The sequence below is a fragment of the Microtus oregoni genome, unplaced genomic scaffold, assembly GCF_018167655.1.
Source record: "Microtus oregoni isolate MIOR12 unplaced genomic scaffold, Mior012 000044F_ref0000062, whole genome shotgun sequence".
Taxonomy (NCBI): Eukaryota; Metazoa; Chordata; class Mammalia; order Rodentia; family Cricetidae; genus Microtus; species Microtus oregoni.
This window is the reverse complement of record NW_024543218.1, coordinates 10153297-10168257: the sequence shown is the minus strand read 5'-3', so window position 1 is coordinate 10168257 and position 14961 is coordinate 10153297. Positions and strand designations below refer to the sequence as shown.

Genomic DNA, 14961 nt, shown 5'->3' with positions numbered 1-14961 from the left:
CACACACACAAATAAATAAATGTAAGAAAATTAAAACATTTCCAATGCAAAACAATTTCATTGGGCAGCAAAACATGGACTCCCACTTTTAAAGTCAGATCCCTTTAATAGCAGACTAATGAAAGATGGTTAGAATCCAGGTCTAGGAAGGTGAGCACCCAAACAGCCTAGGCTCCCACAAAGCCAGTACATGCAGTAGGATCAAAACCCAGTGCCATTGTCCTTGGCTTCTCAGCAGTCCTCATTGTCTGCCATGTTCAGAGAGTCCAGTTTTATCCCATGCCTTTTTAGACTTAGTCCAGCTGGCCTTGGTGAGTTCCCAATAGATCAGCCCCATTGTCTCGGTGTGTGGGTGCACCCCTCGCGGTTCTGACTTCCTTGCTCATGTTCTCTCTCCTTCTGCTCCTCATTTGGACCTTGGGAGCTCAGTCCGGTGCTCCAGTGTGGGTCTCTGTCTCTATCTCCATCCATCACCAGATGAAGGTTCTATGATGATATGCAAGATATTCATCAGTATGGCTATAGGATAGGGTCATTTCAGGTTCCCTCTCCTCAGTTGCCCAAGGTACTAGCTGGGGACATCTCCCTGGACACCTGGGAACCCCTCTAGTGTCAAGTCTCTTGCTAACTCTAAAATTGGCTCCCTTAATTAAGATATATACTTCCCTGCTCCCATATCCACCCTTCCTTTATCCCAACCATCCCATTCCCCCAAGTTCTTCCCATCCTCCCCTTCTCACTTTTCTCTCCCCATCTCCCTTTTCCCCTCTTCTTCCGTCTTATTTCCTCTCTCCACCCAGCCATATTATTCCTGTCTCCACCTCCCTAGTCCAGCGCTTATAGGTGTGTGATCCCAAGGGCTGGGTTCACCTCTCTGTGAGTTCTGTTTCTCTTTTAGACAGATTCAGTTTTGTGTAGCCCAGGGTGGCCTTGAACTAACAAAGATCCCTCTGACTCTGTCTCCAACGTCCCAGGATTAAGGGTGTGTGTCACCAATCCCTGGCCTCTAGTGGCTTAGCTCTGCACTCTGATCTTTAGGCAAGCTTTATTTGTTAAAACATAAACAAAATACTACTACATTTCCCCTTTTCTGCCTGAAATTAAAAAAAAAGAATGATGCTATAACTAAGTTAGAAACTACATACAATAAATACAATAACTATATACAATAATATGCAGGCAGTAAAAACATCAAACAATGTCTAGACTAGTTGCATTTGACAATTCAGAGAAAATAAAATTTCCATATTAAAAAAAAGAAAGATGGTTAGAATCTATGTCTGCTACTGCATTCAGACTGTCCTAGCAGCCAGTCTCGAGGAAGCAATGTACGCATGACAGGATGAGCGTGAGAAGAACAAACAGCACCTTAGTTTTGTTGTAGTGATACCTAGATACACTTTGGAGAACTTTTTCTAGACTAGATCAGCAGTTGTCTGGATTGGAGGTGGGGAAGTTTGATACAGATGGACAGGAAGCAGTCTGTTATGTGTATGACCTGGTGTATGACCTCACCTTTTTGTACTTTGAATCCCTTGTGTATAAGAATGGAGATAGGTATAGTGGTGGTGCACGCCTTTAATTAGGCAGAGGCGGTCTAATCTGTGGGTTTGAGGCCAGCCTGGTCTACAGACAAGTTCCAAGACAACCAGAGCTACACAGAAAAACCTGTCTTCCAAAAAAAAAAAGAGTGGATACTGGGAGATGGCTCACGGGTTTAGAGTCGTTCCATTTCTACCAGAGGACCCAAATTCGGTTCCCAGTAACCCCATTGGGCAGCTCACAACCCCCTGTAACTCCAGCTCCAGGAGATCCTATGCCCCTCTTGTGACCTCCATAGGCACTCACGTGCATGTGTGGTTATGCATATACAGACACAATATACATAAATAAAAATAGATCTTTTCAATTTTTTAATGGAGATAAGGGCAGACTCTCCTTTACAAGTAGTTCTGAATATTGAGTGTTCATATGGGTCAACTGTTCTTATGTTCTTCATGCATATTAACTCTTGATACTCAGAGACAATTTTCCCTTAAGGCATAACGGCAAACAAGGGAGTACAAGCAAGGGAGCAGTTATAGTGGTGTAAATAGAGATGAAAGTGTTTAGGTTATTGAACAGGTTTGTAGACTACTTGGTACAGAAGATCTATGGGCCTGCAACACACTTTTAAGGATAATGTTTGTGTTGATAATGTCATGCACTAGGAAATTTGGTTTGTTATTTGTGGTTCTGAGGATTGAGCAGATGGCACTACACAAAGCTGAACAAAACACTGAGATGTATCCTTGTTCCAGAAGTACATTTTATTCCCCCCACATTTTATGCCTAAAACTGCAGTAACCTCGTGGTATGCTCTCCTGCTTTAAGGAATACATTGTGTTTAGTTATTTAAAACTTAAAGGTAATGTTTGGTGCTGTTGTTAGTGTGTGTGTGTGTGTGTGTGTGTGATGGATAGCCTTGAAATAATGTAGACTTGAACACAGAAGGAAATACTTTTTTTTTTTTCCCTTCCCCCCAGGAAATACTTTTGATTGCCTTCTTAAAATATTATTCTAGGACCAGTGGCCATTCATCCAGAACTAGACAACTTGGGAGATGTTCACGTTCTGAAATAATGAAAGATCCAAGACCCCTTAATGATAAAGCATTCATTCACGAATGTATTAAACAGCTCTATAAGGTATTAAATTGTCTGATTTGTGTTTTTGCTCCCAACATTTTTTCTAATTCAAAACTTTCCATGCCTCATAAAAATTATTGTAGTTTCTTACAGAAAATGGTTATAAACATCATCTCTCAATAAAGTCTCTACAAACCCCATCGACAAAAGACTTCCTTAGGATCTTTGCATTTCTTTATGGTTTCCTCTGCCCATCATATAAAATTCCTGACAGGAAATTTGAAGAAGAGATTCCAAGAATTTTTAAAGATCTTGGGTATGTAATATTTTTATTAGCCTAAGATCTTATCAGAACAAAGAAGAAACACATGTTATAAGTTGGTGAATACTTTGAGTTAGTAGGTTCAGTTGTAGGATGAGCACTGTGAACAGTATGTGTAGGATGAACTGAAAAGAAAGGAAAATTGATAGATTGTAGCATATTCAACTTTTTTTTCCTTTAACAAAACACCAATGCTTGGTAATTGGTAAATATAGGAGTTATTGAGCTAAAGAGATGGCTCAGTGGTTAAGAGTACTGGCTGCTCTTCCATAGGACTCAGGTTAGGTTCTCAGCACCCACATGGTGCCTCACAGTCATAAACAGTGATTCCTCTTTTGACCTCCACAGCCACCAGGCACACACATGTTCTGCATATTTGGGGGAACTATGAAGCCAAGCTGTTTACTGACTAGTTCTCCATAGCTTGCTCAGCTTGCTTTCTCCTACAGTCAGTACTACCTACGCGGCTGGCACTGCCCACAATGGACTAGCCCTCTCCCATCAGTCATGAGTTAAGGAAGTGCTCCATAGATATGCCCACAGGCTAGCCTAATAAAGACATTTCCTTTATTGAGGTTCCGTCTTTCCAGATGGCTTTAGTTTGTGTCTGGTTGACAAAGCTAACCAGCAGAGAGAAGAAGTTTAAAGGCATTATAAATAAAGACAAGCACAGATCAGATGTGGTGCTGCACACCTGTGATCCCAACACTAGAGGAAACTGAGGATGGGAAGCTGTTTGTTTGGAGACACAGGGACAGAAGTAGATTTAGTGACAGATAATCACAAAAGTGTAATACAAGTACATTGAATGTAGGAAAATGAAGAGTTTTTTTTTGGGAGAATCCTTCTATACTCAGCTGTTAAACACCGTGTAAAGTAATCTGTGGGATGTGAATAAATACACGAAAATCATTGATGAATAAGATCTTCAGAGCAGACTCAAATATCTTCACAGCAGGTGTATGTGCAGCTTTAAAATACACCTTTACTGTAGCCTTTATGCTAGATAACACGGTTGCTCCTTATCTTCCTGTTTCTCATAGGTATCCCTTTGCACTGTCCAAGAGCTCCCTGTATGCAGTGGGAGCCCCTCATACCTGGCCTCACATCGTGGCAGCCTTGGTATGGCTGATAGACTGCATCAAGGTATTTGATTGATAGTTTAAATCTTACCTTTAAATGTTTTGTTTTGGTTTTCCTCACAATGAATTTCTATTCTCCCGCAATCTGACTTTTGCAACTTATCTCAAACCCTGCTTCTGCTTTCAAAGCACATTTGATTTGAAGTTCTTCAGACTGTTAGTGTAAGAACGGTGAGCAGGGAGAAGTTCTGCTTGACAGATTGTGTTCCTGGGGTGTTACTGTTTAGAAAAAAAATGAGCCCATCATTTTTCTTTGCGAAATTCATTTTCTCCTTTTTAAAAAATGAAATCAGTATTAATCACAAAAAATAGGGAAATATAGAATGAATATTTTCCCAACTTACAGATAACTTTTAAGTCATTTTCTTTGGATCTAGTTTTATTTGGTTTTGTGGTGTTAGGTGTTGAACCGTGGGTGGCTCTACCACTGAGGTGCACTTCAGCCCTGGATATAGGTTTCAAAGTCCTGTTTACTCTAAAAATGTGTACAGTCATGTTTCACATGCTGATGTTCAGTCATTGATGGAGGGCATGGTGGTCCAATAAGATTATAACAGATATGAACTAATTTCTGTCACTTAGTGATGGATCCATTGCAAAATTGCTCATGTCTGGTGATGCTGATATAAACCTGTGCTGCAGCCATATAAAAGTATAGCACATGGGTTAATGTTGCCTAACATGTTTACCCTATTTATTTTTAAACAGATAATTTTTACTGTAAAACAGTGCCATGTTAATCTGGAGCAGCCTCTTTTTTTCTACATATTAACAAGTTTTCCTCCAAGGAAACTTATAGCAATTAAAAATACTCAGCCTTCAGATGTGATAGCACACCCCTTTTAGTCCTAGCACTTGGGACAGAGGCAGGCAGATCTCTTTGTTCAGGGACAGCCTGGTTTACGCAGAGAAAGCCTGTTTCTAAGCAGCCATGTATGAGCATTGCGTGCCTATGGAGAGGCATTACTGTTTCAAACTCTACCTATGTGGAAACTTTAAAACTGTTTTCTTAGTTTTACATCTCTCTATGTGCTTTTGCTATTAATTTGAAACTTTCTTTCTTTGGTTGGTTGGTTTTTCTGAGAGTGAATCTCACCATGTTGCCTAGTCTGTACTCTGGGGTCAAATAATCTTCCCACTGCAATCTGGTAAATAGCTGGAACTACAGGTATGTGCCCCTGCATCCAGCTTTAATCCAGCATTTAATTTGAACCTTTTCGTATGAAATCCCTTCTGTCTCAAACTGAGCCAATGATTTGGGAAGGGTTATTGTTGGGTTTGGTTTGGTTTGGTTTTGTTGTCAGGTTGCTGTGCCTTTGAGGAAGGAATGGCTGGGATATTGTGAGTGGTTGTTTTGGTTGATCATTTTGGAATAGAAACTGTATTTCACTGGTAGTCTTAACTGGGACCACCAGTCCTTGGCATTATATCCATATTTGTTTTTTGTTGTTGTTTTGTTTTTTTTACCTTTGGACTTGACTTCATGTTCCCTAGGTTTATGAGCCTCTTTTATTCTGTGTATTCTTCAGCTGAACCGCACTTCCCTGTCCTCATGATGCCTTTGAAAGCTTTAACTTGTTATTTCTGTGTGGGTGAGCGATGTGTAGACATGCTCATGCTGTGGCACACATGTGAAAGTCATAGCATAATTTTTTGAAGTTAGTTACTGAGCCAGGTCTGTTGTTCATGGTTTTAATAACTGACAACATGATGAAAAGCATATTGCTAATTGTTTATATTTTTATTTTTGTTTTTAAAGTTGAACTTAAAATTTCATACAAGAGTAATTGCCTGGGCTGGAGAGATGGCACAGAGGTTAAGAGCACTGACTGCTTTTTCAGAGGTCCTGAGTTCAATTCCCAGCAACCCCATGGTAGCTCACAACCATCTATAATTAGATCTCATGCCCTCTTCTGACATGCAGACAGAACATTGTATACATAGCAAATAAATCTTTTATTTTAAAAACAAAAAGAGTAAATGCCTATCATTTCCTTTTCTTCCTTTTGCAATGATGCAAAAAATATTACTGTGTATTATTGTGTGCACATGCACATGTGTGCATGCTACAACATATATGTGGAATCAAGCCCAGGTTGCCAAAACTGTATATCATGCTGTTACCTCCTTCTCGCTAGCCCTTTTTTCCTTTTTTCTTATCAATTTACAAAACCTTGTCTCCACTTCCTAGCACTGGAACTGCAAATGCTCATCTCTACATTCAGCTTTTACATGGTTACCTTAGCAGGAATTCAAATAAAAACTTGGAGTCAGCTATAAGGGTAAGCTGAGCAATCCGGGAAGCAGAGTGGCCAGGCACTAGAGAGACCTTTAACCTCTACCTATGCTTAGACCGAAGGGGCAATCCTCTTCTCAGGCTCCCTCCTCAGGCTCCCTCCTCAGAACCAAGGGACAATCCTCAGAATGCACTGAGCTCTTGTCTCCTCCCCTCTTATATTCCTCTCTCCATCCAGTCCTATCCATCCTGTCTCCACCTCTCTAGTGCTGGGAATAAAGGTGTGGGATCACCTTTGTGGGAGCTCTGTTTCTCTTTTAGACATTCAGTCTCGTGTAACCCAGGGTGGTCTTGAACTAACAGATCCCTCTGTCTCTGTCTCCTGAGTCCTGGGATTAAAGGTGTGTGCCACCACTCCATGGCTTCTAGTGGTTTACTCTGCACTCTGATCTTAGGGCAAGCTTTCTTTGTTAAAACATAAAAAAAAAATGTCACTACAGTTATTGGGCCTCCAAACTCCAGTCCTCATGCTTGTATAGTAAGCATTTTATCCACAGAACATTTTCCCAGCCTATCAATATTATTTAAAATTCTGTGTTTTGTTTGCCCCTCCGCCTTTGGTTTCAAATTGCATTCATAAACATTAGGAAAAAATTCCCATTTGGACAATATTTAACATTATCATTTGGAGAAGTATTGATTTTCTTTTTTCATCTGTTTCTTCAGTCAGATATAGCTTTCTTAATACCAAGTACCATATTTCAGTTCCATTTGTTTTGATGTTTTCTTAACTATATTTCTAGGTTATTAATGCTGAGACTTGTAGTGATATTTTAAGACTTTCTTGTCTCACTACTCTTAATAAACTATCTTCCCCCATTCTAAATCATTTTCTATTACTACCACTGTTTACAAAGAAAGGGTTTTTTTGTTATTTAGTCATGACATATTCAGATAAAAAGTAGTGTTTTTCCTACAGAAGTGGATCTGCTATTATCTCAAAAATGACTTTTGAAGCCAGGCTTAGTGATTCCGGCCTGTAATCTCATCTAATTAGAAAGCTAAGGCAGAAGAATCACAGGCATCTGTCCTTACAAGTGCTTCTACAAAGAGAGGTTTAGGCCAGCCTGTGCAACTTAGATCCTGTCACCAGATAAACAGGAAAAGAGAACTTGAGAATAGCTCAGTGATAGCTTGCTCGTCTAGCATACATAAGACTGTTAATTCAGCCCCTGCCTCCCCCTCCCATGAGGTTACTCCTGGCTGGTGATGGAACAGAGTGATAGGGAGCTTGTCTAAGCAAGTACAAGATCCTGACATAATGGTTGTAGGAACAATTGAAAATATTCCTTTAAAATATTATTTTTACTTATCTATGTGTGTGAATCTCTGTGCGAGGCCAGAAGAGCATTGGGTCCACTAGAACCAATGTCGCAGGCATTTGTGAGCTATGCAACATGGGTGCTGGAAACGAACTTGAGTCCTCAAGAAAAGCAACAAATACTCTTAACAATTTGAGCCCTCCCTCCAATACTGAAAATATAATCATTCTCTTCACCTCCATATATAATATATGATTGATGGCCTCTGTCCATTATTTGTTATTTTTTCTGATCCCAAATTGCTTCATAATATTTTATAAGTGGTTTGATACTTTTCTCTCATTCTTCACTGTGCCTCTTTGCTCACTTGGCACACAGTCTGTCTGCATAGCAGCAATTTGACCATGGCCCCATCTCTTTTAGAGACTAAATGTAGGGATAAGTCCCGCCCTTTGGGAGGTGTGTTCGCCTCGGGCTAATGTTTGCCTAAAAATTTGGCGAGCATGCTCCCAGCCATCCCTTCTGCTTTCCTGGTCTCCGCAGGAATGGTGGTTTGGTAAGTCTATTTTGCCATTAAAGCTGTATATATATATATTTTTACAATCTGTCTGCATTCGTTTACAACGTTACATTTTGGCGCCCACCGTGGGGCTATTTTGCCCCCGACTCAAGCGGGTAGCCCGCTAGCTAACACAGCACCCTCCTGGGTGCTGTTTTTTAGTTCGTGACTCGGGCCCCAGTGCCGAGTCCGAGACACACTCAGCCACACAGGCCCATTCTGCCCTGCCTGCTTGCCAGAGCAATTAACCCCTCCCTGCCTGCCTTGGCTAAGTTTGGAGCAGAACCCCACTGCCTGAATTAGCAGAAACTCAAGTACTTGCGGTTTTGCAACAAAAGCTTCCACAGCAGCAGATTAGGTCTGATACAAAGTGACTTGGAAGGGCGGTGGTGGCGCACGCCTATGATACCAGCACTTGGGAGGCAGAGGCAGGCGGATCTCTGTGAGTTCAAGGCCGGCCAGGCGGTGGTGGCACACGCCTTTAATCCCAGCACTTGGGAAGCAGAGGCAGGCAGATCTCTGTGAGTTTGAGGCCAGCCAGGTGGTGGTAGCACACGCCTTTAATCCCAGCACTTGGGAGGCAGAGACAGGCAGATCTCTGTGAGTTCGAGGCCAGCCTGGTCTACAAGAGCTAGTTCTAGGACAGGCTCCATAAACACAGAGACCACCACTGGCAGGAACCGATCATTGCAGGTAAAAAAATTTTCTTTTATAAATAAAATGTCTGAACACATTACTGTTCAAGAATTTAACAGTTTTTTTAATTGTACCATGTGGGAGATTTTACAAGAGGTGTCTATCACCCCACATCTATGGATCCTTCTGGGATTCATAGTTTTCATTGGCACTAAATGGTTTGATAATAGAAATATGATAAAGTCTTTACGAGACGAATCCAGGATTCTTAAGGCAGAGATTGAATGCTTAAAAACAATTGAGAATGACAACAATCTTCTCAAGAATCAGTTTGAAGTTCTCCAGGCTGATGTTAAGGATAAATTCATTGCTATGGAAGAGGGAACAGCTGATTTGGATCATAAGCTTCAGTCCCTTTCTGTAGGAAATGAAACATTAACTGAGAGAATCAAAACTGCTGAATGTGACAATCGGATTTTGTCTAAAGCTTATGACAGATTGACGGAAAGATTGTCAATACAAGAAGGCACGGTTTATGCCATAAAAATTATGTCCAAAGATGAGACGTTATCTCTAACGGACAAACTTCATACTTTAGAATCCTCAATGATGGCTTTGGAACATAATTCTGGACAGGAGATTCAGACATTGCAGAAGGCAATGGTGAATAGAATTGAAAAGATTGAGGAGTTTCTAAATTCTGATGAAGAAGAGCAAAGGGTAGAGAGGCAAATTTTAACTACATCTGTGGGTAAATCTCTCCGGGACAATTTCCACAAAGCTCTACCTACAGCTCTACCTGCCTTTCCAGTAAGGCAGAGCACGAGATGGGTTGAATGTATAGGGCCAGAGGGACAAATAGGAAAATTAAGGCCATATGTAGCCAATATCGCAATGAATTTATGGGGTCGTGACCTATTACAACAATGGAATACCGAAATTAACATTCCTGCTACTTCTAGAGCCTATATTTCTGAGAATAATATTAAAAGATATTACAAACGGAGAAAACAGGCCATTCGGGCTATTCAAGAACAAGCAATTGATGTCACTTCAGAGATACCAACAGCCTTGCCTCTAAAATGGTTGACTGAGAAACCAATATGGACAAAGCAATGGCCTTTAGCTGAGGAAAAGTTACAGGCTTTAGAACAGCTGGTACAAGAACAATTAGATGCTGAACATATAGAAGAATCTACCAGCCCTTGGAATTCTCCTGTGTTTGTGGTTAAGAAAAAATCAGGTAAATGGAGAATAGTGACAGATCTCAGGGCCATCAACAAGGTTATTCAACCTATGGGCCCTCTGCAATCTGGAATTCCTTTGCCCTCTTTATTACCAAAAGGATGGCCTCTCATAGTTATTGATTTAAAGGACTGTTTTTTCACTATACCTTTGCAAAAAGAAGATAGAGAAAAATTTGTCTTCACAGTGCCTACTTATAGCAATTCTTAACCTTCGAGGAGGTACCACTGGACCGTCCTCCCCCAGGGTATGTTAAATAGCCCCTCCCTGTGCCAATATTTTGTGAACCAACCATTGCAAATAATACGCAAGAAATTTCCCAAATCTATAGTATACCATTACATGGACGACATTTTGTTATCCCATTCAAACATGGATACCTTGAACAGACTGTTTGAAGAAATAAAGATACTTTTACCTAAATGGGGATTGCAAATTGCTCCTGAAAAGATTCAGAAGGGAGATTCTGTTAATTATTTAGGTTATAAAATAGGTTTGCAAAAAATTAAGACACAAAAAGCACAAATTAGGAGAGATCGCCTATGGACTCTTAATGACTTTCAAAGACTGTTAGGAGACATTTCCAGTCTATGACCAGCTATTGGAATAACACCTGATATAATAATTCATTTGAACAAAACCTTGGATGGTGATAAAGATTTAAACAGTCCCAGAGAATTAACAGCTGAAGCAGAAAAGGAACTGACAATGATTGAGGACAGGCACATGTGGACAGGGTGAATCCAGAGCTCGATTGTATTCTCATCATACTACCATCAAAAATTTCTCCTACAGGAATTTTAATGCAGAGAGATGATATTATTTTGGAATGGATCTTTTTACCACATAAACCAAGTAAGAAACTGAAAACTTACTTGGAAAAAGTCTCTGAGTTAATTATAAAAGGCAAGCTGAGACTTCGTCAACTAGCAGGCATAGACCCAGCAGAAATTATAGTGCCTTTCACTGCTGATGAACTAAAGAAATTATGGGAAGATAATGAACCATGGCAAAGAGCTTGTGCTAATTTTTTGGGAGACATTAATAACAACTATCCAAAAAGCAAGAGGCTTAACTTCATAAAGAGAACTTCTTGGATTCTTCCTCGAATCGTCCGTGATGCTCCAGTAACTGGAGCCCGTACATTCTATACTGATGCCAATAAATCAGGGAAGGTGGGTTACAAATCAGAAGACTTGGGTAAGGTGGAACAAAGTCCGTATAATTCTGTCCAGAAGGCGGAATTATATGCCATTCTTATGGTGCTAAGGGATTTTAAAGAACCTATTAATATAGTCACTGATTCACAATACGCAGAAAGAGTTATTTTACATATTGAAACGGCTGAATTTATACCTGATGATACAGAACTAACCTCATTGTTTCTCCAGGTTCAAGATTTGAACAGGAACAGGCTTTGCCCTATGTACATAACACACATCTGATCCCATACGGGTCTGCCAGGTCCTCTAGCACAAGGTAATGCAGAAATTGATCAATTATTGATTGGCAGTGTGCTATAAGCCTCTGAATTTCATAAAAAACATCATGTTAATAGCAAAGGTTTGAAGAAAGAATTTTCAATTACATGGCAACAAGCTAAGGAGATTGTAAAGAAATGCCCTACTTGCTCTTTCTATAACCAAACGCCACTGCCTGCAGGGGCTAATCCAAAGGGCACCCAAAAGAATGAAATCTGGCAGATGGATGTGTTCCACTTTGCAGAATTTGGCAAATTAAAATATGTTCATCACACCATTGACACTTATTCAGGCTTTCAGTGGGCAACTGTTTTAAGTTCAGAAAAAGCTGATTCAGTAATCACTCATTTATTAGAAAGTCATGGCTATCATGGGTATACCTACACAAATAAAGACGGATAATGGTCCTGCTTATGTCTCTAGGAAAATGAAACGGTTTTTTGATTATTACAATATCAAGCATGTTACAGGTATACCATACAATCCTACAGGTCAAGCAGTCATAGAAAGATCAAATCGAACTATAAAGGATATGTTGAACAAACAGAAAGGGGTGGAAAACACCCCCAGAAATAGGTTACATAATGCTTTGTTAACCTTGAATTTTCTCAACGCTAATGAGAAGGGAACAACGGCTGCAGAAAGACATTGGATAATGGAAAAGTCTACTGAACTAAATCAACCAGTTTATTTCAAGGATGTGCTGACCTCACAATGGAAGCCAGGAGATGTGCTACGTTGGGGAAGGGGTTTTGCTCTTATCTCCACAGGTGAGGAAAAATTGTGAATACCGTCCAAATTAATAAAGATTCGGTTTGAAGAAGGGAAGCCACTTGGAAAAGATAAATAACAATTCTTTCATAAGGATGGCGAGCATACTGATGGTAAGAAATACAGATAGGTTGGAGGCAGGGTTCTTTTCTTATCTCCACAGGAAAATACTCATCTTCAAAGAAATTAAGGGACCCTGAATATTTAATTACTGATGGATGGACACATTTTATAAGTATTTATATATATATATATATATATATATATATATATATATATATATGTCTTATTAAACATTTCTTTATAAATATGTAGAGCTGGTTTTGAAGTTGGACTCTGGCTCAGTCCCTCTTCAATTCCAAGCCTGTTAGTAAGAGAAAAACCCAGAGTTTCTGGAGTTTCAGTCTCATGTCAAGAGCCATGATATGGGACAGAAAGAAATATGAGTTTAGAAAACATCTTTGCTTTTCTTCATATCTATCATACTTTTCATTGAATATATCTATCATGCCTTTCATTGAATATATATATGTATGACTAGATATGTCTATATGATTAATGTTTAAGTTTTTCACAATGAACAATGAGTTTTTCCTGAAGTGATATTTGAAGTTTCCAGGAAGATGGGGCCCCACAACAACAACTCTACCTGGTTGATATGACGTCATGATACTGATAGCGCTACTACAAGACCTGTTTTGGATACCAGCTGCACAAGACGATCCCAACTTGGTTAGCTGAAATGGTGCACATCTTGTACAACATTCTGGCCAGACCTCCACAAAATACTCAGAGACTATTTGCAATTTTAAAAGACATTGATCTTGAAATTTAACCATCATTTTACTTTCACAGGATCCCCCAGAAAGAATGTCGCCCCCATGACAGCTGGAAGTAATTCTAGAGGACGACGTCCCCTCTCCCAGTAAAGTTTACCCCTGGGTTTAGGGACATCATTTAGGGGTTGGGAGGTTGGGGGAGGAATTTTATAAGCTCAGGGATCATTTTGAAAAAAAAAAGAGGGAATGATGGGATAATAGATTTATAATTGTGAGTAACTGCTTTTAGACAAATATATTGGTATCCACTCTTGTATATTGATACAAAGTTAAATTATATTGACTATTGTATGCATGCATGTTTCTATCTCTGTTTAAAACATTTTTATGTATTGACATATATTGTATTGATAAATATATATTGTATATATTTACCATATTGCAGTATACATTTCTATCTTTGATTAAGATACTTATATAATGTTTGTGTATTGATATATATTTACCATATTGCAATGTATATTTGTACAGTGTTTATATTTGGAGGTCATTATCCTCATTTGTTACACAGTTGTTTATTGTCTTAGTCTTTAAGTTAGATAGATATTGAGAATTATATAGATAAATAGTCATCTAAGTTTGTCATTTATAATTAGACCAATCAGGTTCTCTAGATATATAGAGATTATAATCAGTATAGATAGATAATCTTCGACCTCTTCAAAGAGCTGTAGAAAATGGCCTTTAATCTAACTCAGAGTTTCGTGATAGTGAGACACAATTGCTCCTGGCAACACTACTCTATTCCCGAGAGAATGTTGAGCACCAAAGGCACTCCACCTGGAGCCTTTCTATTTGGCAGAACTGGCCTTTGGGCAAGGAAATGCCCATTCCTCAACCACTGACAGAGATACAGAGCGTGCATCAATGGATAAAACAGGACTGTCATATCCTGCCAAGACAGGGTAAGATAGTTTTGAAAAGTTCCTTGCCTTTAATAATGGTATGTCAGTTATGTTAGGCCTTAGCCAAAATTGGTTGACTCAACATTGCAAACGAGACTTTGGGTGATTGCCCAGGTAGTCAGTTGTCTCTGTCAATTGTTGCACATTTTGGATATATCTCGTTTGTTGAGTAGTGTTTATTCCCTTCTCAGATCTTTGACGGAGTTGAAGATTATATAATTGTAGTTACTCTCTACATTATTTGGACTCCTTGAGATAGAATGTTTAGCAAAGCTTTTGTTCTCAATATTGTTTGTTATATTTATTATTTGTTGTTATTGTATATAGTTGTATTTGGTTTGGTTCTGTCTTATTTAGACAAAAAGGGGAGATGTAGGGATAAGTCCCGCCCCTTGGGGGGCGTGTTCACCTCGGGCTAATGTTTGCCTATAAATTTGGCAAGCTTGCTCCCAGCCGTCCCTTCTGCTTTCCTGGTCTCCGCGGGAATGGTGGTTCTGTAAGTCTATTTCACCATTAAAGCTGTATATATATATATTTTTACAATCTGTCTGCATTTGTTTACGCCATTACAACTAAATAACAAGGTTGCATGAGCTCCAAAATAAATTTTGGTTAGGGCGTGGCTTGGATCTCTTGTGCCCTGAACAATGCTCAGAAATAGTATTTTGTTAGAGAATACCATCTTCACCTTCACCTGGTGGGAGCTCCATTCTCAAGCAAAGGGCTTGAGAGATGACATGGTTAAGAGAACTTCCTACCCTTCCAGAGAACCAGACTCCCAGCACCCACACCAGGTAGCTCTTAATTGCCTATAACTCCAGCTACAGGGAGGCCAGTGCCCTCTTCTGACCTTGCAGAACACTGTATATATAATAA

The 14961-nt window shown here is 39.6% G+C and overlaps 1 protein-coding gene across 1 annotated transcript in view; it reads left to right on the top strand.

The window, feature by feature from the left end:
- LOC121434746 (kinetochore protein NDC80 homolog) overlaps positions 1–14961 on the top strand; it is a 107700-nt gene that overhangs the window by 61279 nt on the left and 31460 nt on the right. Inside the window, 3 exon segments of the mRNA XM_041633695.1 lie at positions 2526–2687; positions 2771–2943; positions 3993–4095. Of these exon segments, the coding sequence (XP_041489629.1) occupies positions 2526–2687; positions 2771–2943; positions 3993–4095 (438 nt within the window).